Below are 23067 nucleotides of genomic sequence, written 5' to 3' on the forward strand. Positions count from 1 at the left end.
TTCCAGAACGGGGCACGCGTCACCCACCGAGGGCAGCGGTTTATTGCAGAACAGGGTGGGCACAGCGCCTGCTCCCCCCCGCCCCCGGCCGCCAGCGCTCCTCCGCGGTGCTTGGGCTCAGGCGAACTTCCCCAGGCGGCCCAGTGTCTCGGCGGCGCTCGCCCGCACGCGGGGGGCAGGGTCCTGGAGCAGCAGCCGCAGCGCTAGGGAGAGGGCGGTGCTGTGCGGGGCCTGCGGCGGCGGGGCCTCACCCACCACCCTCCTGACAGGCCTCTGCGGGGAGGGCCGAGGAGCCAACGGAAAGATAGTTTTTCCTTTTTTAGTGTTTTTTAAGCTCTTTTGGAACAGTTAAGAAGTTTCCGTGAATTACTAGAGACGATGAGGTCACCAGTGACAGGGAAAAAATCCTGAAATCCAGGAAAATCGCTTGGTCCCCGTGGGCGCCCACGGGGTCAGCCGGGCCAGGCAGGTTGGGGACTCGGCGGGGGGGGGGGGGGGCGCGAAGGCCAGGCAGGGGGCTCACCCGCAAGGAGCTGCTCCAAGTCCACCTGTGGGAGGTGCTCGCGCTCGGCGTTTAGCACCAGGACCCCTGCGGGGGGGGGGGGTGGTGAGGCGCGGGGGCCGGCACAGGGCGGGGGCGGGGCGGAGCTGGGCGCTCACCTGTGAACATCGGGGCTGCAGCGCGCACGCCCTCCCAGCTGCTCTTGAAGTAGAACAGGCTCGTGCTCACCAGGCGCCCCAGCAGGTCCGGGAAGCTGCGCATCTGCGGGAGCGGGGGCGGCCTGGTCAGCCCGCTGGTCCCGGTCGCGGGGTCGGCTGGTCCCGGTCGCGGGGTCGGCCGGCCCCGCCCCGGCCCGCCCCGGCCCCGCCTCACCAGGGGCCGGCAGGCGGCGTGGAGGAACTCCCCGAAGTGCAGGCCGCGCCCCTCCTGCAGGTGCTGCCGGAAGACGTCCTCCAGCTCCTCGCACTCCAGGTTGCGGGCGCACATGCGCAGAGCGAACCTGCAGGCCTGTGGCGCGGCACTCAGCCCCGGCCCCAAGCCCGGCCCCCCCAGGCCCCAGCCTCTCTCCCCCCAGCTACTCACCCCAGCCACGGGGGCCTGAGGGTCCTGCAGGTGCAGTAGGAGGGGCGCCAGCCCACCCACCACCTGGTCCAGGAAGACGTCCTCGCAGGCCCCATGGCACGCCTTGTTGAGGTGGCCGAAGAGGCGGATGGACGCGGTCCGGAACTCCGTCTTGTCCTGCGGGTGTGGCCATCACTCAGGGGGTGGGCAAGGCTGGCGAGCCAGTGGGGCAGCCAGGGTCCCGGGGGAGGGGCTCAGGGCTGCATACGCTGTCAAAGAAGGGCCGAGTCCGGATGGCCACGTGCAGCAGCACGGCGCGCAGCTCCCGCGTCTCCACCAGCTCCACCAGCCGCGCCAGGCCCGCCATGGCCTCCAGGGCAACCGGGCTGTGTGTGTGGTCCCCGTCGTCCAGCCCGCCGACCATGGCTGTGAGCAGCTGGGGGCCGTGAGCCCGCACCTGGAGACCCCCACACTCTGGGCCAGGCTCTGAGTCGCCCTGACCCCTGCGCTGCCCGCGGGGGCCGTCCCCGAGCCCCGCCCCTGGGCCCCCACGTCACCTTGTCAGGGGAGCCCGAGGCCACGTTGGACATCCCGCGGAGCACCAGCCGCCGCACACCGGCACAGGGGTCCTGCTGCCGGGCCGCCAGGCTGTCCAGCAGCGACTCGAGAAGCGTCAGGTCGTCCGCCACGCTGCTGCTCAGCAGCTGGGGGCAGAAGCTCCGTCCGTGTCCACTGGGCGCCCCCCACCCCGGACAGCTGGCCAAGGGGAAGCCTGGGCCTCCAGTTCAGCCCCCGGGGGTGAAGCGCTGGCCACCAAAGGAGCCTGAGAAGGCACCCGGCAGAGCTTGGGGCCAGCAGTCCACGCGCAGCGAAGGGAGGGTCTGGGAGGCTGTAGGGGAGGGGCGGCCCACGAGGGTCCTACCTCGGCCAGGAAGGCGGTGGAGGTGACCCGCTGCACCTCGTACAGGCTGCCCTGCATGCATGCCAGGGACTTCATCACCAGGGGCAGCCGGGGGCCTGCGTGCTTGGCCATGGCACTGGGGAGGCCAAGAGGTGTGGGGGCTGCAGGTGCTCCCCACCTGGAAGGGATCTACAGGGTCCTTCCACCTCCCAGCCCACCCCAGTACCCCCCACTCCCACAGCTCCCCTGGGTCCCCTTGGTCTCCAGCAGCCCAGCCCCACACGGTGCCCCATGGGGCCCAGCCAGTGCCGCAGCCGCTTACCTGGCCAGCCGGGTGACCCCCTCTTCGTGCCCTGCAGAAGTCCTGAGCAGTGCCCAGCCTCCCTCCATCTCCATGCACTGCTCCACGTCCTTGCTGCCCCCTTGGAGCAGCACGGCCCGCAGGGCGTCCACGGCAGAGCTGCAGGTGCACAGGGCTCAGTGGCCAAGGGGATATAGCTGACCGGGCGCAACCCCACCCAAGGAAAAGACCCCGGGGCTGCCACGGCTGTGCCTGCTGGCACCCTCCTCTAGGGAACAGGCAGGAGCCTGAAACCAAGACCCAGCTGCTGGTAAGGAGCTCAGCCAGCCAGCCAGCCAGCACCAAGGGGAGGAGCCACTCAGCCACACGGCCTGGAGCCCTGGACTGCAGGCACAGCACTGGTCCTGGCTGCAGCCCCCCAGCACCAGGTCTCAGGCTGGGGGTGCATGCAGGGTCCCATCCCCCAAGCCTGCCCACCTTTAGCCTGACAGTGGCTGGGCCCACACCCCCTCCCCAGTGTTGGGTGGAGCTGCCAGGTGAGTGACTGGCTGGGGTGGGTGGAGGCATGCCCTGTGGCCCGGCCTGGGGTGGGGGTGTGTGTGCATGTGCGTGCAGGTGAGGCCCCTGAGACGTCAGGTTCTCTGGACCGAGGACCGTTCCCGGGAATGGTCTCTGTTGTGCTGCCCGCACCAGCAGTGGCCACCTCACATACAGGGCTCTGGCCAGCCTGCTGATGTCCAGGTCTAGTCCTCTGAGCCCACCATGAAGTGAGTGGCAGAGCTGACCCCTGGGGAGAAGGCCTGAGTGCAGGCCAATAGGCTGCAGGAGCCAAGTTGCCGCAGGAGTCTGGGAGCCCTGGTGGCCTCCCAAGGTAGCACTGCCCACACTAGCCCTCCATGTCTGACACTCTTCCACACCCCCAACCCCTGGGAGAAAGGCACTGGACAGCAGCTCACACGAGGCCCATGATGCCAGTGGAGGGGAGAACTGCACCAGCCCCTAGGGGAATGGACAGATGCCCACGGGGTTCCCACTAAGGGCAAGACAGGGAGCCCAGCCAAAGGCCCATGGGCTTCCACAGGACAGCGGCCCCCCACTCAGTCCGCACAAGGCTGAGTCGGTGCTGGCACTGACCTTTGCTGGGGTTTGAGCCAGTCCTGGGGTATGGCAGTGCCATGTGGGGTGGCCGAAGGACCCACCCAAACCCAGAGCCAGCAGCCGCAGTGGTCACCATTAGGCCTGTGGAAGCCAGGAGGGGCCCTGAAGTGCCACCATGCAACCCAGGGGTGGCCAAAGAGGTCAGGGCCTGAGGTTTGGGAGGTGGACCAGAACCCAGGGCGCATCTGGTGGGGACCACAAGGTCCCCAGGGGAAGGCACGGAGCCCCTCGCAGAGGTCGAGGCGCCACGGCCAGGTGGCACACCCCAGGCCACTCTGTGGACAGCTTCCTTCCAGAGCCACACCCGAGGCCCTGGGCTCTCCTCAGCCTCCCATCCAGAGTGTGTTGGCCACGCGTGCACACTGGGAGTGGAAGGAAGGACCCTGTTACCTGCAGGGCTCGAAGCTCCCTGGAGCCGTGCTGGCGGCCCTCCTCTCCTTGGCCTGCAGGTTCCGAGGCAGCTGGACACCCACGGTGCTGCTGACCCGCAGCAGGAGGGCCACAAACAGCTGTGGGTAGAGCTCCAGCACCGCGGGCGCCGACGCCGGGGCAGACACGACCTCACGGAGCGCGCAGGTGGCCTGGGGGGCACCGCAGGGCTGGGCTGCAGCACCCCGACCAGTCCAGGAGCCCTCAGCCAGCACGCCGTGGGCAGTGGAGGTCATGGCCTCGGGTGGGGATGGTGGACGTCTGTTCCAAGGAAACCCTCACAGCTGCTTTAGGGCCTCGCCAAGTGCGTTTATTTTTCTTCCACAGGATAAAGTGGAAGTGGCCACCCCTGGGGCCGACACCTGTGAGGGCCTTTTGAGCCGAGGCTCCTGTGTCCCAGTGCAGCCCCCACTTACCGCAAGGGGCAGTAGTGTGGCCACACGGTCAGGGGCAGTGCCCGGCAGGAAGGTCCGGCTCTCCTTGAAGGGCACGTCCTTGCTCATCTTGTCCAGGAGCAGTCTCAGGACCGGGCCGCTGAGGCTGGGCTCCACGGCCAGTGCCCGCCACAAGGCACAGGTGTGGCTGAAGCAGGAGGGAGGAGAGGTGCTTTGAGCCACCACTGACCACGGTACCCCAAGGCCCGACTGTCTCTGCCCCGAGAGCCAGGCCCTGGAGGGCTCAGACAGCCCCAGCTAGGCGGAAGGTGGACTCCTGACCTCAGGTCCAAGCTCCCGTGCCTCTGACCCCAGGGCTCTAGGGGAGCAGGGCTAGGAGGGGCCCCCTGGAGGGAGCAGCATCCCTGCCTGGCCCAGAGCAGCCCAGAGTGAAGCAGGCATGCAGGAGGCCTGTGCACAGGGAGACCACGAGAGAGGGGTGTAGCTGGGGCCTTGGGAACCACTGAGCAGCCGCGCTGGCCACCAGCCTTGAGCTACCATGGGAGCGAGGCCTGTTGACAGTTGTCTAGCTCAGTGCCTGGGTTCAAGTCCCAGCTCTGCTCCTCACACCAGCTCCCCAGCGTTGGGCCTGCAGTGCCCGAGATGCTTGGACTGCCTGCCCAGCTCCGGGTTTTGGCCCTGGCTGCTGTGGGTATCTGCAGAGTGTCTCTCTGCCTGGATACAGAAGAAAAAACTGAATTGGGAGACAACTCCCAGAACCCAGCAGAGACACAGAACATGGTTGAAACTGGAAGGCAGAACAGATTATGGGGGGCGGACAGTGGGTGCCTCCAGGGAGAGGGGGGGAGCCGGGCACCAAGGGCAAACGCTGGCTCTCGAGAGCAGGGGAAGAGGACCACCCGAGACTTGTGCCGACTGCCAAGTGAGTTACAGGCTGGACGGCTTCGGGCGGACACAAGTGACCCCCTGCAGGCACAGTGGCCACCAGGGCTGCAGCAGTGAGGGGCGTGGTCTCTGGGCCCGGGCAGTGGGAGGGTGGGCTCTGCCTGGCAGCACAGCTGTACCCAGGGCAGGGCCAGGGAACGGTCTGAGCTCTCAGACCATGGCGACCCCAGGGCTGCGGAGGAAGGGTGGGAGCTGTGAACACGGATCTACATTCCATGTCCCTTGCTGTCACTCTGGTCTCTTTCCTGCGTGTACCACACCTGGCATCTACTCCCAGGTGTGCACACAGGACAGAAACCAGGACGGAGCAGAGCGGCCAGGAGAGGCCCTGCAGGGAGGGGCAGTGGCTGACAGCACTGCCTGGGTCTCCACCGCAGGCCGGAGCACCAGGTCATCCCGGCTGCTCCGCTTCCAGTCCAGCTCCCTGCTAATGCACCTGGGAAAGCAGCGGAAGATGGCCCACGCACCCTAGGATAGAGTTCCAGATGCAGTTCCAGGCTCCTGGCTTCAGCCTGACCCTGGCTACTGTGGCCATTTGGGAAGTATACCAGGGGATGGAAAATTTATCTCTAACTCTGCCATTCAAACAACCCAATCTTTACAAAGATAATAAAATACTGGGCAGCACTGACACAAGCTCAAGACCAGATTAACACCTCTGGTGACGGCAGCTGGAGGGGCCTTCCAAAGGTAGGCTCCGGGGCCGGTGCTGTGGCGTAGCGGATAGAGCCACCACCTGCAGCGCCGGCATCCCATATGGGCACCGGTTCTAGTCCTGGCTGCTCCACTTCTGATCCAGCTCTCTGCTATGGCCTGGGAAAGCAGTGGAAGATGGCCCAAGTCCTTGGGCCCCTGGAATCAAAGACCCTGATGAAGCTCCTGGCTTCAGCATGGCCCAGCTCTGGCCCAATGAAGCCATCTGGAGAGTGCACTAGTGGATGGGAAATCTGTCTCTCCCTCTCTCTTTGTAACTCTGACTCTCAAATAAATGAATCTTTAAAAAAAAAAAAAGTATGGAGAAACTCACCTAACTGCCAACTGTACCCAAAAACGACGACGAAGAGGCCAGTGCTGCGGCACAGTGGGTTAAGCTGCCTTCTGCAGCACCAGCACCCCATACGGGTGCTGGTCTGAGTCCCAGCTGCTCCACCATGGATCCAGCTCTCTGCTAATGAGCCTGGGAAAGCAGTGAAAGACGGCCCACGTGCTTGGGCCCCTGCACCCACGTAGGACACCTAGATGAAGCTCCTGGCTTTGGCCTGGGCCAGCCCTGGCCACTGCAGCCATCTGGGGAATGACCAGCAGATGGAAGACTTTTCTCTCTCTCTGCCTTTCAAATAAATGAAACAATTCTTTTTAAGAACGCTAACAGATGCGGGCACCAGTGAACATCAGCTGAGAGGTCTCAGGACTCCTGTCCAGTCTGAGACAAGCTGGACTTCATCCAGTTCAGGGGGACCATGGAAGGAACAGGCACAGGGCAGGACTTCTGGAAACAGCCTGTGGGACACACAGGCACAGAGAAGCGAGCAGGCCAGAAGCCATGGCGACGGGGGAGGGGCACCAGGCACGCGCACCTTGATGTAAAAGGCGTCACCAGGAGTGAAAACAGTGCCTTCCGAGGGACGCCCTGACAGCTCGGTCCCCAAGCCTGCAGGAACCCACGCTATGGGGCCAGGGCAGGGCAGGTGCCCCCAATGCTGAGCTCCCCATGCAGCCCCGGGGGCCCTGGCGGGAGCAGGCACTGCCCTCTGGGAAGACACCGTCATGTGGCGGGGGGCAGCAAGCAGCCCCGGGGATGCACACAGCTCGCAGTGCTGGTACCTGTCAAAGGGCAAGGGGCTGCCCAGGAGGCTGGACACCACGGCGGCGCAGTGCTGGGTGGCCAGCAGGTACACGCTGTGCTGGGCGGCCGGCAGGACGTGCGCCTCCTGCGCCTCCCGCAGCTTGCAGCGCAGCACGCTCACGATCTCGGGGACCTGCAGATGAGACGGCAGTGCTCAGGCCCGGGCGCGAGGAGACACGCCAGACGGAGACAGGGACACCGGTCTCCAGGCCAGCCTTGGAGACGAAGGGTGGGGCAGAGAGGACGACACACCTGCCTGACAGCAGTGACGGAAGGGCAGAGGACATGGGCAGATGGGCAGGGAGCCCTCTGCTGTGGGACCCCCCAGGCCTACCCCAATGGCTTCATTCTGGACACCACCTCATTACTGGGTCCCTGTGCCCAGGGCACCGGCCCGGAGTCTCCACTGTGAGCACGGCCCATGGTGGGAGCACACTCGCCTCACCCTGGGGACGGCTGGCAGACTGGGGCCCCACCTACCACGCACTCTCAGGCAAGGGCTGAAGCCAAACTTCCTGGACATGGCCACGGGACCCACCAGACGGCCTGGGCAGCCAGGAACCCGAGGCAGGACTGGCTTGGTAAACAGGAGCGCACTAAGTGCCACAGCAGCCAGCACAGCCAGCTGGGCCAGGTCCGCGCGTGCTGGCGCATGGAGCCACTGGCAGGTGGCTGCAGGCACAGCGTGGGCAGCACGGGCAGCTCCTGCCTCACCACTGCCCGCTCAGGGCAGGCCTGGTACAGAGAGCTGCTAACCCCCGCTCAGGGCACAGCACAGTTCCATCCGCAGCCCCGATCCCGGGCTCCTCTCCCTGCTGCACCTGCACCCCCTCCCTGTTGGCCAGCCTCTGGACTCCGCCCAGTGTTTCTCCAGCTGCTTCCCGGCTCTCCCAGCTTTCGGGAAGGCCTCCCTCACAGGAGCAGCTACACTACTAGGCCTGCACTCTGCGCCTCCACACCTTCCAGGCTCTTCTAGGCTCGGCACCCGGCACACCCTGGCCTCGGCACGGCGTGCTCCTGGGGCTTCCCTGGGATGGAGTCAGGCACACGGTCAAGCACGCAGCTCAGGGGTCTCGGCAGCGGCCTCCGAGCGCTGGAGCCTTCCCTCACCCCCACCCGTCTGACCTTGGACCCCCTTTCTGCCCCCATGGGCTGCTCTTCTGGGAGTGATGGCCTTTGGGCTGGCTTCTTTCAGCAGCGTGATGCTTCCGCGGTTCACATGCGCACCAGCTCACTCCATGTGTTCCTGTCTGTGGGCATGTATGTTCTGTTGTGTGTCCGTGGGCTCTATGATGGAACCCATCCTTTGCTTGAACCCCTGCCACCCATGTAGGAGACCTGGATGAAGCTCCTGGCTCCTGGCTTCAGGCGGGCCCAGCCCCAGCCTCCATGGCCATCTGGGGAGTGAACCAGTAGATGGTGGTTCTCTCTCTCTCTGTGTATCTCTGATTTTCAAATAAATTTAAAAAACAAATGGGCAAGGGCGGGAATGCCAGTAAAGGCACCCTCGAAGACTCCCAGCACCTCAGAGCACCTGGGTCTGAAGTCCGGCTCTGGCCCCCGCCTCCTGGAAGGCAGCAGTGATGGCTCCCTGTCAGGCCCCTGCCACCCGCATGCGAGACCTGGATGGAGTTCCTGGCTCCTGGCTTCAGCCTGGCCCAGCCCCAGCTGTTGTATGCATTTGGGAACGTTCACCAGCAGACTGGAGCTTTCTCTGCCTGTCTCCCTTCCTGGTAAATAATATTTTTTAAAGGGCAAAGAACTTGAACAGAGAAGACATACAAATGGGAGAGAAAAAAAAAAAAAAAACACAAGCCCAGAGAACCACAGGAGACCACCGGGACTGCCACTGGGAGCAGACGGAGCGACGTGGACGCCCGTGTGCCGCGGGGGGAAGAGACCGACGCAGCCGCTGCGGAAAGCAGCTGGGCGCTTCCTCAAACGCAGACCGGGCTGCGTGGTGCACGTGACCCGCCAGCTGCCAGGCCAGCAGCCCACATCCGAGCTCCAGTTCGAGACCCGGCTGCTCCACTTCCAACCCAGTTCCCTGCTCATCTGCCTGGGAAAGCAGCAGGAGGCAGGTAAGTGCTTGGCCTGCCACCCATGCGGGAGACCCGATGGAGCCCCTGCCACCCATGCGGGAGACCCGGATGGAGCCCTGGCTCCTGACTTCACCTGGCCGTTGCAGTCATTTGGGGACTGAACTAGCGGATACAAGATCTCTTCCTGTCTCTCCCTATCACTATGCCTTTAAAAAAAAAAAAAAAAAACCCTATTAAAAGAAATTTAAGCATAGAATCACCTCATGACTCCACAATCTCGCTTCTGGGGATATGCCCACATGTCCACCAAAGGGCGACGGATAACAAAGCGTGGTCCATACACCTGGGACCACACGCCATGCCCAGCCCGGCCCATCCCTCCGTCTGACCTGGAGAGCCCCTCAGCCTGCTAAACCAGCTGTCTCGATTGTGGCCTCTTCCCCCCCGCCAGTCTCTTCCACCTGGCCATGACGGCACACTATAGCACACACAGGCTCCACTGCTCGGGGCTCCTGCTGGACACACCCCTCCCTAGAACGACGTGTGCAACACACAAACCCAACAGATGACCTGTACCCGAAAGGTACAAAGCTCCCCCAAACCAACACACACGTGAGCCTTGCTCTAAGGGCTCCCCGTGGAAGACAGCCAAGGAGGCGCAGATGCGCCGTCAGCAGAGAAGTACAAGTGGAACTGGGCCACGGTGCCTGGGGGGCCCTCAGGGCCTCTGCCTGGCGGCCAGCCCGGACCTGCCCGAGCTCACGGAGGCTGCAGGAGCGGCAGTGGGGCACAGCCCGGGCCAATGACCTACACACCCAGCCGGGGAGCAGAAGGGCACTAAACCCAGCCTGCACCCACATGCCAGCTCCCCTCGCCTGATACAGGGCAGTAGCTGGGGTGAGGCTTGGGAGCCGGCAGGAGGCTCTGCCGTGGCTGTCCGCGCCAACTCCGGCGCCTCTGATCTCTGCTCAGAGTCTTGGCTTCAACATCCCCCTCAGGGAAACGGGCCAAGCCCAAACCCTCCAGCTGCATTCTAGTAGCCACCGGGCCCACGGGCGCCCAGCAGACTGGAAGGTGCCGGCCACAGGGACGTGCAATTCAGCCCCAGAAGAGGCAGGTGGGCAGCCCCCTGAGCCCAGCCCAGCAGTCTCGCCGAGTGCCCCCAGCTCAGCCAGAGCCACGGCCCACTCCCAGCGCTCCACCTTCCTCTGGACTGCTCTTCCCCGTGATTCTAGGCATGGCCGGTTTTGACGAATTTGTCTTCGGATTAACACAAATATTTGTCCTTAATTGGCCCACAGGAAAGAGGGCAGAGCAACAAAGGTCATATTGGGGGCGGCCAGGTGTAGGTGCACAGCCACTGTGTCCCGGCCCGGCCCCGCCCTCACCCTCTCCAACATCGAGCTGCCCCGCCCCATCCCTGGCCCCACCCTCACCTCCAGCAGTGCCCCGCCCCGCCCCATCCCCGGCCCCGCCCTCACCTACAGTAGCCCTAGCCCCAGCCTGGCCCCACTCTCACCTCCAGCGGTGCACCACCGGGCTGTGACCCCGCCCCGCCCTCACCTTCTCCAACAGCGCGCTGCCCCGCTCCTGCAGCAGGCAGTTGATCATGACCGTGGCGGCTCGAGAGCAGTTCTTGTCCGGGTCTCCCAGGCCCTCGAACATGGTCAGCAAGAGGCTGATGAGCTGGTCTGGCGGGAGGCGCTTGGCAATGACCTAGGTGAGCGGAGAGGGGCGACACCGTCAGACGCACCCCCTGCGGACCTCCAACCTTGGGCTGAAACTGCCTATGGAGGCCCCCCGCTACTGGAGAAGCGCCGGGCAGCTGAGGGGCCCTCCCAGGGGCTCCTCCTGAGCAGGGGCGAGCTGGGGGAGACCCTGTGCAGCCACTTTGGAACTCTCTAGAACAAGGAGGCGGCGGCTCAGCAGCCTGTGCCACCGCGGGGACCCTGGCTCTCCTCCAGGTCGGCCAGGGACAAAGCCGTCCCGTGCCCTCAGCAGAGAAGGGCCAGGAGTTAAAGCAAACATGGCAGTGTGGAGCCAAGGGAAGATAGAGGCAACTGAGGCCTGACCCCAAGACCACCAAGTCCCACACGAGCCTGACTGGCCCCAGGTGGTCTCTGCTCCCCAGGGCTTAGCCCCCAACCCTGGGGACCCCTTCCTCCCTCTGTCCTCTGCTGGAGACAACGCCTCCAGACCCCAGGGGCTACTCCCAAATGAGAGTGCAGCCATGTCCTGACTTCTAGTGGCCCTTAGGGGGGGCCTGGGAGAAAGGAATCTTGGGCCTTGATGGGCCTGGGCGGGCAGGACAGCTCAGGGCCGGCCTTGGGGCCCAGGGAAGGCAGGGGGGAGCCACGGGGCTGCCTTCCACAACGCAGTGGGAGAAGCACCTGCTGTGGCCGAATGCAGCGCTGCTCCCCACCCCACCGGGCCCTGGTGCCCCCACAGCCCCCCGTGGCTCTCAGGCAGGCAGGCAGCAGCACAGGCGGCCTGTGCACACTGACACTGGCACCATGGTTCCGAGTCTGCTCCAGGGACCCACAGCTGCAGTGCGCGGGCTGGTGACTGCCAGGCCTCACCAGGCAGAGAACCAGGGCCGGCAGGCACAGGACACAAGGCCAGCGCTGGACGGGGTGCTCCAGTGAGGGCGAGTGCAGAGCCTGTGGGAGGCCCTCCCAGCCCGGCACAGCCCTCCCCTGCTCCGTCCTGCTGGCAGGCACCTGGGCTATGCTGTGGCAGCAGTGGAAGAGGGTGGCAGGGTCTGGGTGCACAAGGCCGTCTTTGAGTGGGGGCAGCTGCTCAGCCACGTCATCCTGGTGGTCTCGAGAGAAGCCTGGGGCAAGGCAGGAACAGGGGTCAGGCTGAGGGGCCCCGCGCCACCCCTCATCCCTCCCGCCCCTCCCCCAAGGCCGCACCCTCATAGGCCAGCTGGAGATAGAGCAGGGAGTACACGCAGTCCACAGCCTCCTGGCGGCTGGCAGGCCACGGGTCTGCGCATCGTGGCGAGAAGAGGCCGACCAGGAGGCCCAGGTTGTGGAAGGGCACCAAGGCCTGGGGGAAGACCAGCGTGGGGCCAGGAGCCTGCACCCAAGCCTCGGGCCCCCCTGTGTCACACGGCCCTGTGTGGTGAGTTCCTCCTCCCCGGACCGCACGGCCCAGCGTGTCCTCAGCTCAGCTCTGGACATCCATGTCCGCACGGCGCTGCAGGGGAGCTGGTGTGCGCAGCTGCACAGCCCATCAGATGGAGAGCCAGCCCTGAACGGCAGCCCGGGGGCGGGACACACGCCCTTGCATGTCCCCCGGAAGGTCACTCCCTGTGGACTGACCCAGGCCCACCTCCCTGCACCTGATCCTTCCCCTGCCCTCAAGTCCTGGCCGGCATCTTCGCCTCCCGCTGCCCGGGGCCCTGCCCGCCCACTCCCGCTGGGCCCCCAGGGAGGTGGCCCTCAGCCAGCACAGGCTCTTGACCCTGCCGCCCTTGTCTGGCAGAAACCTGGCCTCTGCCCAAAGCAGCCTGCTGGGGGGGAGGCACCACGGCCCTCAGTGCGGGGACTTGCGCACGGGACTCAGAGGCTGCAGCGGGAGGGAGAGCCCCGCTCGCATGCACAGGAGGAGCGGCTTTCCACAAACACACCAGAGGATGGAGCCTCAGCCGGGGCTCTGCAGGCCTGGGACCCCCCTGACTCAGCTCTGTGCTGAGCCTGAGAAACTCCTCAACCAGAGGGTGGGGGTGGGGCAGCCCCAAAGCCGGGCGCCAGGGACTCACGCTGACACGCAGGTGCTCCAGGAAGTAGCGCAGCAGGCTGGCGCTCAGGGCGAGTGCGCGGGCCCGCTCATGGGCCCTGGGGGACTTGATCCACGGGCTCAGGTGCTGGGAGAGAGGGGGCTCACACAGGTGCTGGCTCGGGGGCAGCCCCAGAAGCTGCCTGCCAGGCCACCCTTCCCAGGCTGCAGGGCCAAGCAGGGCACCTGTGTGGCTTCAAGCCCAGGGCCTGCCCATCACTCCATCCACAATGCCCTGCTCCTCACATCCGCAGGGGGCATCGTGGTGCCCCCATGGGAAGAGAGGACAGGAAGACAGGTGAGCAGCCGGTCACCAGGCCCCGCCCCCAGCAGAGGCCCCGACACACCTCGACCATGACCTGCAGGCCCTGGGGCGTCATGTTTCTTCGCAGCAGGCTCGTCAGCAAGTTCTCCAGGGCACGCATGGTGTCCAGATACAGGAGCTGGAAGGAGAGCCAGGCTGCCAGCCCCCTTGGTGACCCTGCCGCCCACAGGCACTCCCGCTGCCCGTGCAGACGCTGGCGCTTGGTGAGGACCCACAGCCATACCTCCTGGGGCTCCGGCGGCAGGGCCATGACACTGTGCAGGCAGCCGTGGGCCACATCTGCCTGAGCCTGCTCCTCCAGTGCCGGCTCCAGGGAGCTGAGCAGCAGGTTAAGGTCTCCCGCAGAGACCCCCGCACACCTCAAGCCCATGTGCACAGCACAGGGGCCACGTGTTCAGTGTGCGCCAGGCCCAAGGCTGCCCCCCACAGGCATGTGCACACGCATACACGGGCCCACACACGTGTGCGCACACAGGAAGGATACACCAGGCAGGCACAGGTAAGCATGGCTGTCTTCCGAATGGGTGTTCTCAGGGAGTCTGGGGGCTCTGCCCTGATGAACTCCTGGGGAGGCAGCCGCGGGACTCAGCCCACAGGGGAGTGCCAGCTTTCCCCCCTGTTCGACCCCTTCCCTTCCTCCCACGGCTGTGGTGGGGCCCCCACCCGGCCCCCCAGCACTCACCAGCAGCTGCGCCACCAGCTCGGCTTTTTTGGAGAACTGGAAGCTGTCGGCCTGCACGCTGCTGTGAACAGCCTGGCTCACCATGCACAGGCCCTGGACCAGGCACTGCTTCAAGGCGGGGTCCTGAGGGCACAGCCGCCAACACCTGCCCCAGGGTGGTTCGGCCCTGGGGCGGTGGCCACCAGCACAGGCTGTGGACATGCCTCTCTTCCCCGCACAGCCAACGTCCCCCCTTCTTCCTGGCTCTCCGAGGTGGAGCCCAGGGCCCCACGTCAGTCCTGGGCAGACAGGCCACAGGGCAGATGCCATGCTCCAAGGCCAGGGGCCCTGGATGGCTGCTCCCCACCTGCAGGCCCTGGAGAAGGGCTCAGGCAGGGTCCTGAGGACATGGAGGGCCAAAGATCACCCTCCCAGCCACCCTGCAAGACACAGAAGAGTCTGCTCTTCAAAGGATGCCCAACCAACTCATCGGTTAGTGAGGCTGGGGCTGGGCCTCAGGGGGACCAGGAGCCTCGCTGGGGTCCAAACAGGGGCAGCGCCCGACAGCAGCAGGGAGCAGAGCCTGTCCCTGGACTGCCTGGGGCTCGGCCCCCCTTGGGTGCAAGCCCAGGATCCGGGTGCTGAGATGCAGACGCCTCCCTGCTCCCCACCCCCACTGAGAGCCTGCGCCCAGGAAGCCCCAACAAGTCGCAGTCAGGCAGAGGAGAGACAGTGAGGAAGAGCCCGCCTCCGTCCCCACTGTACCTTGCTCTCTATCTTTATTCCCAGAACCTGAGTGACGGAAAGTGGAAGCAGGTAAGACGTGAGACACTGCTGCCGGCAGGCCCCTCGCCTGCCCGCCCCACGCAGCCATGGTGCCCACCTTGGTGCTGAAGACCTGGAACATGTTCCGGAGGATGTCGGACTCCACCTTGGCCAGCAGCAGCTCACGGGGTGCCTGCGAGGCCACGTGCCCATAGCACAGCACCAGCGCACTCCTCACCCTGTCCGCCTCACTCTCGCTTCGATCCTGGCGGGCAGAGGCAGTGGCAGGAACTTGCTTGACCACTGAGGACACTCACGAAAGGGCGCCTTGGACACAGACCCACAGGGTCCCAACGTCCTGAAGTTTTCTCAGGAAAGGGGCCAGAGCCAGCCGGCAACAGCAGAGTTAGGACCGAGCCAGAGGCCTGTGTCCCTGGGGATGGTGTAGGGACGGCAGGAGGATGGCTGGCCAGGCACAGGCCCCCAGGGGACCAAGAGACAGGGGAAAGTGGGCCACGGTGCGTGGCTCCCAGCAGCCCTCTGACCTCAGCCTGTCCCACCTCTGCATGCCCGGGGCCAGCCCTGAGAGTCACCTAGGAGCAAACAGGCACCACCACGGCCATCCAGGCGTCCACACCTTCCCTAACTCAGAACACAGCCCCTGCCGGCCACCAGAGGGCAGCAGATGGCCCTTCCAGGCCCCCAGCGAGCCATCCAGAGCCCCTCTCTTCGCCTGTGACCGGCAGAGGGTACATGCTGGGTTTGCCTCTGGGAGGTCTGCTGCCCCTTCAGCCGGGTGACAGCCCACGCCCCCAGGAGGGGTGTAGGGAGCCAGAGGGCCCCAGTCCAAGCTTGCAAAGGGCAGGACCCCAGCCCTCAGGGCCACCAGATGGAGTGCAGGGGCTGACAGAACGGCCCTCCCAGCCCAGGGGTCCAACGTGGTCCCTCTACCTTAAATATGTTGAAAATGCCGATGGACTTCCGAGACATATCCGACCTGACGAAGTCTTCCAGCTGCGCCAGGGTGTCCTCGAGGTGGGAAACGGCACAGATTCCAAAGCAACAGGCCAGGCCCTGGAAAGATGTACAGGTGCACTCACACCTGGGCCAAGACACGCCCTTCACCTACTCACACCTGGGCCAAGACACGCCCTTCACCTACTCACACCTGGGCCAAGACACGCCCTTCACCTGCTCACACCTGGGCCAAGACACGCCCTTCACCTGCTCACACCTGGGTGAGGACACGCCCTTCACCTGCTCACACCTGGGTGAGGACACGCCCTTCACCTGCTCACACCTGGGCCAGGAGGACACGCCCTTCACCTGCTCACACCTGGGCCAGGAGGACACGCCCTTCACCTGCTCACACCTGGGTGAGGACACGCCCTTCACCTGCTCACACCTGGGTGAGGACACGCCCTTCACCTGCTCACACCTGGGCCAGGAGGACGCGCCCTTCACCTGCTCACACCTGGGCCAGGAGGACACGCCCTTCACCTGCTCACACCTGGGTGAGGACACGCCCTTCACCTGCTCACACCTGGGCCCGGAGGACACGCCCTTCACCTGCTCACACCTGGGTGAGGACACGCCCTTCACCTGCTCACACCTGGGCCCGGAGGACACGCCCTTCACCTGCTCACACCTGGGTGAGGACACGCCCTTCACCTGCTCACACCTGGGTGAGGACACGCCCTTCACCTGCTCACACCTGGGCCAGGAGGACGCGCCCTTCACCTGCTCACACCTGGGCCAGGAGGACACGCCCTTCACCTGCTCACACCTGGGTGAGGACACGCCCTTCACCTGCTCACACCTGGGCCAGGAGGACACGCCCTTCACCTGCTCACACCTGGGCCAGGAGGACACGCCCTTCACCTGCTCACACCTGGGTGAGGACACGCCCTTCACCTGCTCACACCTGGGTGAGGACACGCCCTTCACCTGCTCACACCTGGGCCAGGAGGACGCGCCCTTCACCTGCTCACACCTGGGCCAGGAGGACACGCCCTTCACCTGCTCACACCTGGGCCAGGAGGACACGCCCTTCACCTGCTCACACCTGGGTGAGGACACGCCCTTCACCTGCTCACACCTGGGTGAGGACACGCCCTTCACCTGCTCACACCTGGGCCAGGAGGACACGCCCTTCACCTGCTCACACCTGGGCCAGGAGGACACGCCCTTCACCTGCTCACACCTGGGCCAGGAGGACACGCCCTTCACCTGCTCACACCTGGGTGAGGACACGCCCTTCACCTGCTCACACCTGGGTGAGGACACGCCCTTCACCTGCTCACACCTGGGTGAGGACACGCCCTTCACCTGCTCACACCTGGGCCCGGAGGACACGCCCTTCACCTGCTCACACCTGGGTGAGGACACGCCCTTCACCTGCTCACACCTGGGTGAGGACACGCCCTTCACCTGCTCACACCTGGGCCAGGAGGACGCGCCCTTCACCTGCTCACACCTGGGTGAGGACATGCCCTTCACCTGCTCACACCTGGGTGAGGACACGCCCTTCACCTGCTCACACCTGGACCAGGAGGACACGCCCTTCACCTACTCACACCTGGGTGAGGACACGCCCTTCACCTGCTCACACCTGGGCCAGGAGGACGCGCCCTTCACCTGCTCACACCTGGGCCAGGAGGACACGCCCTTCACCTGCTCACACCTGGGCCAAGACACGCCCTTCACCTGCTCACACCTGGGCCAAGACACGCCCGTCACCTGCTCACACCTGGGCCAGGACACGCCCTTCACCTGCTCACACCTGGGCCAAGACACGCCCGTCACCTGCTCACACCTGGGCCAGGACACGCCCTTCACCTGCTCACACCTGGGCCAGGACACGCCCTTCACCTGCTCACACCTGGGCCAGGACACGCCCTTCACCTGCTCACACCTGGGCCAAGACACGCCCGTCACCTGCTCACACCTGGGCCAGGAGGACGCGCCCTTCACCCTCTCACACCTGGTCCAAGACACGCCCTTCACCTTCTCACACCTGGGTGAGGAGGACACGCTCTTCACCTGCTCACACCTGGGTGAGGACACGCCCGTCACCTGCTCACACCTGGGTGAGGACACGCCCTTCACCTGCTCACACCTGGGCCAGGACACGCCCGTCACCTGCTCACACCTGGGCCAGGACACGCCCGTCACCTGCTCACACCTGGGTGAGGACACGCCCTTCACCTGCTCACACCTGGGTGAGGACACGCCCTTCACCTGCTCACACCTGGGCCAAGACACGCCCTTCACCTGCTCACACCTGGGCCAAGACACGCCCTTCACCTGCTCACACCTGGGCCAAGACACGCCCTTCACCTGCTCACACCTGGGCCAGGAGGACGCGCCCTTCACCCTCTCACACCTGGTCCAAGACACGCCCTTCACCTTCTCACACCTGGGTGAGGAGGACACGCTCTTCACCTGCTCACACCTGGGCCAGGAGGACGCGCCCTTCACCTACTCACACCTGGGCCAAGACACGCCCTTCACCTGCTCACACCTGGGCCAGGAGGACACGCCCTTCACCTGCTCACACCTGGGCCAAGACACGCCCGTCACCTGCTCACACCTGGGCCAAGACACGCCCGTCACCTGCTCACACCTGGGCCAAGACACGCCCTTCACCTGCTCACACCTGGGCCAGGACACGCCCTTCACCTACTCACACCTGGGCCAGGACACACCCTTCACCTGCTCACACCTGGGCCAGGAGGACACGCCCTTCACCTGCTCACACCTGGGCCAGGACACGCCCTTCACCTGCTCACACCTGGGCCAGGACACGCCCTTCACCTGCTCACACCTGGGCCAGGACACGCCCTTCACCTGCTCACACCTGGGCTAGGACACGCCCTTCACCTGCTCACACCTGGGTGAGGACACGCCCTTCACCTGCTCACACCTGGGCCAGGACACGCCCTTCACCTGCTCACACCTGGGCCAGGACACGCCCTTCACCTGCTCACACCTGGGCCATGACACGCCCTTCACCTGCTCACACCTGGGCCAGGACACGCCCTTCACCTGCTCACACCTGGGCCAGGACACGCCCTTCACCTGCTCACACCTGGGCCAAGACACGCCCTTCACCTGCTCACACCTGGGTGAGGACACGCCCTTCACCTGCTCACACCTGGGGGAGGACACGCCCTTCACCTGCTCACACCTGGGTGAGGACATGCCCTTCACCTGCTCACACCTGGGTGAGGACACGCCCTTCACCTGCTCACACCTGGACCAGGAGGACACGCCCTTCACCTACTCACACCTGGGTGAGGACACGCCCTTCACCTGCTCACACCTGGGCCAGGAGGACGCGCCCTTCACCTGCTCACACCTGGGCCAGGAGGACACGCCCTTCACCTGCTCACACCTGGGCCAAGACACGCCCTTCACCTGCTCACACCTGGGCCAAGACACGCCCGTCACCTGCTCACACCTGGGCCAGGACACGCCCTTCACCTGCTCACACCTGGGCCAGGAGGACACGCCCTTCACCTGCTCACACCTGGGTGAGGACATGCCCTTCACCTGCTCACACCTGGGTGAGGACACGCCCTTCACCTGCTCACACCTGGACCAGGAGGACACGCCCTTCACCTACTCACACCTGGGTGAGGACACGCCCTTCACCTGCTCACACCTGGGCCAGGAGGACGCGCCCTTCACCTGCTCACACCTGGGCCAAGACACGCCCGTCACCTGCTCACACCTGGGCCAGGACACGCCCTTCACCTGCTCACACCTGGGCCAAGACACGCCCGTCACCTGCTCACACCTGGGCCAGGACACGCCCTTCACCTGCTCACACCTGGGCCAGGACACGCCCTTCACCTGCTCACACCTGGGCCAGGACACGCCCTTCACCTGCTCACACCTGGGCCAAGACACGCCCGTCACCTGCTCACACCTGGGCCAGGACACGCCCTTCACCTGCTCACACCTGGGCCAGGACACGCCCTTCACCTGCTCACACCTGGGCCAGGACACGCCCTTCACCTGCTCACACCTGGGCCAAGACACGCCCGTCACCTGCTCACACCTGGGTGAGGACACGCCCTTCACCTGCTCACACCTGGGCCAGGACACGCCCGTCACCTGCTCACACCTGGGCCAAGACACGCCCGTCACCTGCTCACACCTGGGTGAGGACACGCCCTTCACCTGCTCACACCTGGGTGAGGACACGCCCTTCACCTGCTCACACCTGGGCCAAGACACGCCCTTCACCTGCTCACACCTGGGCCAAGACACGCCCTTCACCTGCTCACACCTGGGCCAGGAGGACGCGCCCTTCACCCTCTCACACCTGGGCCAAGACACGCCCTTCACCTGCTCACACCTGGGTGAGGACACGCCCTTCACCTGCTCACACCTGGGTGAGGACACGCCCTTCACCTGCTCACACCTGGGCCAAGACACGCCCTTCACCTGCTCACACCTGGGCCAAGACACGCCCTTCACCTGCTCACACCTGGGCCAGGAGGACGCGCCCTTCACCCTCTCACACCTGGTCCAAGACACGCCCTTCACCTTCTCACACCTGGGTGAGGAGGACACGCTCTTCACCTGCTCACACCTGGGCCAGGAGGACGCGCCCTTCACCTACTCACACCTGGGCCAAGACACGCCCTTCACCTGCTCACACCTGGGCCAGGAGGACACGCCCTTCACCTGCTCACACCTGGGCCAAGACACGCCCGTCACCTGCTCACACCTGGGCCAAGACACGCCCGTCACCTGCTCACACCTGGGCCAAGACACGCCCTTCACCTGCTCACACCTGGGCCAGGACACGCCCTTCACCTACTCACACCTGGGCCAGGACACACCCTTCACCTGCTCACACCTGGGCCAGGAGGACACGCCCTTCACCTGCTCACACCTGGGCCAGGACACGCCCTTCACCTGCTCACACCTGGGCCAGGACACGCCCTTCACCTGCTCACACCTGGGCCAGGACACGCCCTTCACCTGCTCACACCTGGGCTAGGACACGCCCTTCACCTGCTCACACCTGGGTGAGGACACGCCCTTCACCTGCTCACACCTGGGCCAGGACACGCCCTTCACCTGCTCACACCTGGGCCAGGACACGCCCTTCACCTGCTCACACCTGGGCCATGACACGCCCTTCACCTGCTCACACCTGGGCCAGGACACGCCCTTCACCTGCTCACACCTGGGCCAGGACACGCCCTTCACCTGCTCACACCTGGGCCAAGACACGCCCTTCACCTGCTCACACCTGGGTGAGGACACGCCCTTCACCTGCTCACACCTGGGGGAGGACACGCCCTTCACCTGCTCACACCTGGGTGAGGACACGCCCTTCACCTGCTCACACCTGGGGGAGGACACGCCCTTCACCTGCTCACACCTGGGCCAGGACACGCCCGTCACCTGCTCACACCTGGGCATGGGAGACACGCCCTTCACCCTCTCACACCTGGGCCAAGACACGCCCTTCACCTGCTCACACCTGGGCCAGGAGGACGCGCCCTTCACCTGCTCACACCTGGGCCAGGACACGCCCGTCACCTGCTCACACCTGGGCATGGGAGACACGCCCTTCACCCTCTCACACCTGGGCCAAGACACGCCCTTCACCTGCTCACACCTGGGCCAGGAGGACGCGCCCTTCACCTGCTCACACCTGGGCGTGGAGGACGTGCCCTTCACCTGCTCACACCTGGGCCAGGAGGACGTGCCCTTCACCTGCTCACACCTGGGCGTGGAGGACGTGCCCTTCACCTGCTCACACCTGGGCGTGGAGGACGTGCCCTTCACCTGCTCACACCTGGGCCAGGAGGACGCGCCCTTCACCTGCTCACACCTGGGCCAGGAGGACGCGCCCTTCACCTACTCACACCTGGGCGAGGAGGACGCGCCCTTCACCTGCTCACACCTGGGCCAGGAGGACACGCCCTTCACCTGCTCACACCTGGGCCAGGAGGACACGCCCTTCACCTACTAACACCTGGGCCAGGAGGACACGCCCTTCACCTACTAACACCTGGGCCAGGAGGACACGCCCTTCACCTACTAACACCTGGGCCAGGAGGACACGCCCTTCACCTGCTCACACCTGGGCCAGGAGGACACGCCCTTCACCTGCTCACACCTGGGCCAGGAGGACACTCCCTTCACCTGCTCACACCTGGGCCAGGAGGACACGCCCTTCACCTACTAACACCTGGGCCAGGAGGACACGCCCTTCACCTGCTCACACCTGGGCCAGGAGGACACGCCCTTCACCTGCTCACACCTGGGCCAGGAGGACACGCCCTTCACCTGCTCACACCTGGGCCAGGAGGACACTCCCTTCACCTGCTCACACCTGGGCCAGGAGGACACGCCCTTCACCTACTAACACCTGGGCCAGGAGGACACGCCCTTCACCTGCTCACACCTGGGCCAGGAGGACACGCCCTTCACCTGCTCACACCTGGGCCAGGAGGACACGCCCTTCACCTGCTCACACCTGGGCGTGGAGGACGCGCCCTTCACCTACTCACACCTGGGTGAGGAGGACACGCCCTTCACCTACTCACACCTGGGCATGGGAGACATGCCCTTCACCTGCTCACACCTGGGCGTGGAGGACGCGCCCTTCACCTACTCACACCTGGGTGAGGAGGACACGCCCTTCACCTACTCACACCTGGGCGTGGAGGACGCGCCCTTCACCTGCTCACACCTGGGCATGGGAGACATGCCCTTCACCTGCTCACACCTGGGCCTAGAGGACGCGCCCTTCACCTGCTCACACCTGGGACAGGAGGACTCGCCCTTCACCTACTCACACCTGGGCCAGGAGGACGCGCCCTTCACCTACTCACACCTGGGACAGGAGGACTCGCCCTTCACCTACTCACACCTGGGCCAGGAGGACGCGCCCTTCACCTATGTGTACAGGGGAGCACACACACTGTACACACACATGTATGTAGACGGTACACCTTGCAGGTGCAGCCACACAGCTCTATGCACATACACCTATGTCCAGAGCACGCATGTAGATGTGTGCTCTGCACACACAGGGGATGCCACACACACATGTGCACACGCGGGCCGGCGGGCAGGGGTGGCCACCTCGTGCTCTGCCTCCTCCTGGTATCTGGCCGTCTCCAGCAGCTCGCGCAGGTGCTTCCTCACCACCTCCCTACTTGAAGCAGCACGCAGGGTGGCTCCTATGCACTTATACAAGAAGTTCTGCAACAGCCAAGAACACAGTGCTGCCCGGCTGCTCCTGGGTGCCATCCTGCCAGCCTATGAGGAGGCCGCAGGGAGCACGGACCAGGCAAGTGCTGGGCTCCCCATTTCCCAGTCATCAGCCATGAGAGGAGGCACCCGGGCCTTCTCCCAGGCTCTGCCAAGAGCAGCCAGGGTCATGCGAGGCAGCGAGGGACGGGTGCCGGGCGCAGGCG

At 65.2% G+C, this 23067-nt stretch overlaps 1 protein-coding gene across 12 annotated transcripts in view; it reads right to left on the reverse strand.

The window, feature by feature from the left end:
• Window positions 1-18: 18 nt before the first annotated feature.
• MROH1 (maestro heat like repeat family member 1) overlaps window positions 19-23067 on the reverse strand; it is a 73673-nt gene continuing 50624 nt past the window's right edge. For 8 of the 12 annotated variants that reach the window (XM_062187862.1, XM_062187861.1, XM_062187860.1 and 5 more), the window contains 25 exons: window positions 22733-22852; window positions 15566-15688; window positions 14733-14879; window positions 14615-14641; window positions 13871-13993; window positions 13673-13752; window positions 13412-13505; window positions 13211-13306; window positions 12847-12951; window positions 11996-12131; window positions 11801-11913; window positions 10644-10796; window positions 7017-7171; window positions 4269-4434; window positions 3814-4004; window positions 3400-3504; window positions 2287-2424; window positions 1986-2100; window positions 1621-1767; window positions 1332-1520; window positions 1085-1240; window positions 875-1009; window positions 661-763; window positions 524-589; window positions 19-203 (listed from right to left, as the gene is read on the reverse strand). In XM_062187862.1, the coding sequence (XP_062043846.1) occupies window positions 118-203; window positions 524-589; window positions 661-763; window positions 875-1009; window positions 1085-1240; window positions 1332-1520; window positions 1621-1767; window positions 1986-2100; window positions 2287-2424; window positions 3400-3504; window positions 3814-4004; window positions 4269-4434; window positions 7017-7171; window positions 10644-10796; window positions 11801-11913; window positions 11996-12131; window positions 12847-12951; window positions 13211-13306; window positions 13412-13505; window positions 13673-13752; window positions 13871-13993; window positions 14615-14641; window positions 14733-14879; window positions 15566-15688; window positions 22733-22852 (3069 nt within the window). In that variant the 3' untranslated portion in view covers window positions 19-117. The remainder of the gene's footprint in view (window positions 204-523; window positions 590-660; window positions 764-874; window positions 1010-1084; window positions 1241-1331; window positions 1521-1620; window positions 1768-1985; window positions 2101-2286; window positions 2425-3399; window positions 3505-3813; window positions 4005-4268; window positions 4435-7016; window positions 7172-10643; window positions 10797-11800; window positions 11914-11995; window positions 12132-12846; window positions 12952-13210; window positions 13307-13411; window positions 13506-13672; window positions 13753-13870; window positions 13994-14614; window positions 14642-14732; window positions 14880-15565; window positions 15689-22732; window positions 22853-23067) is intronic. The other 4 variants (XM_062187867.1, XM_062187865.1, XM_062187866.1 and 1 more) reach the window with 4 other exon arrangements.

Source organism: Lepus europaeus, chromosome 4, assembly GCF_033115175.1.
Source record: "Lepus europaeus isolate LE1 chromosome 4, mLepTim1.pri, whole genome shotgun sequence".
Lineage (NCBI taxonomy): Eukaryota > Metazoa > Chordata > Mammalia > Lagomorpha > Leporidae > Lepus > Lepus europaeus.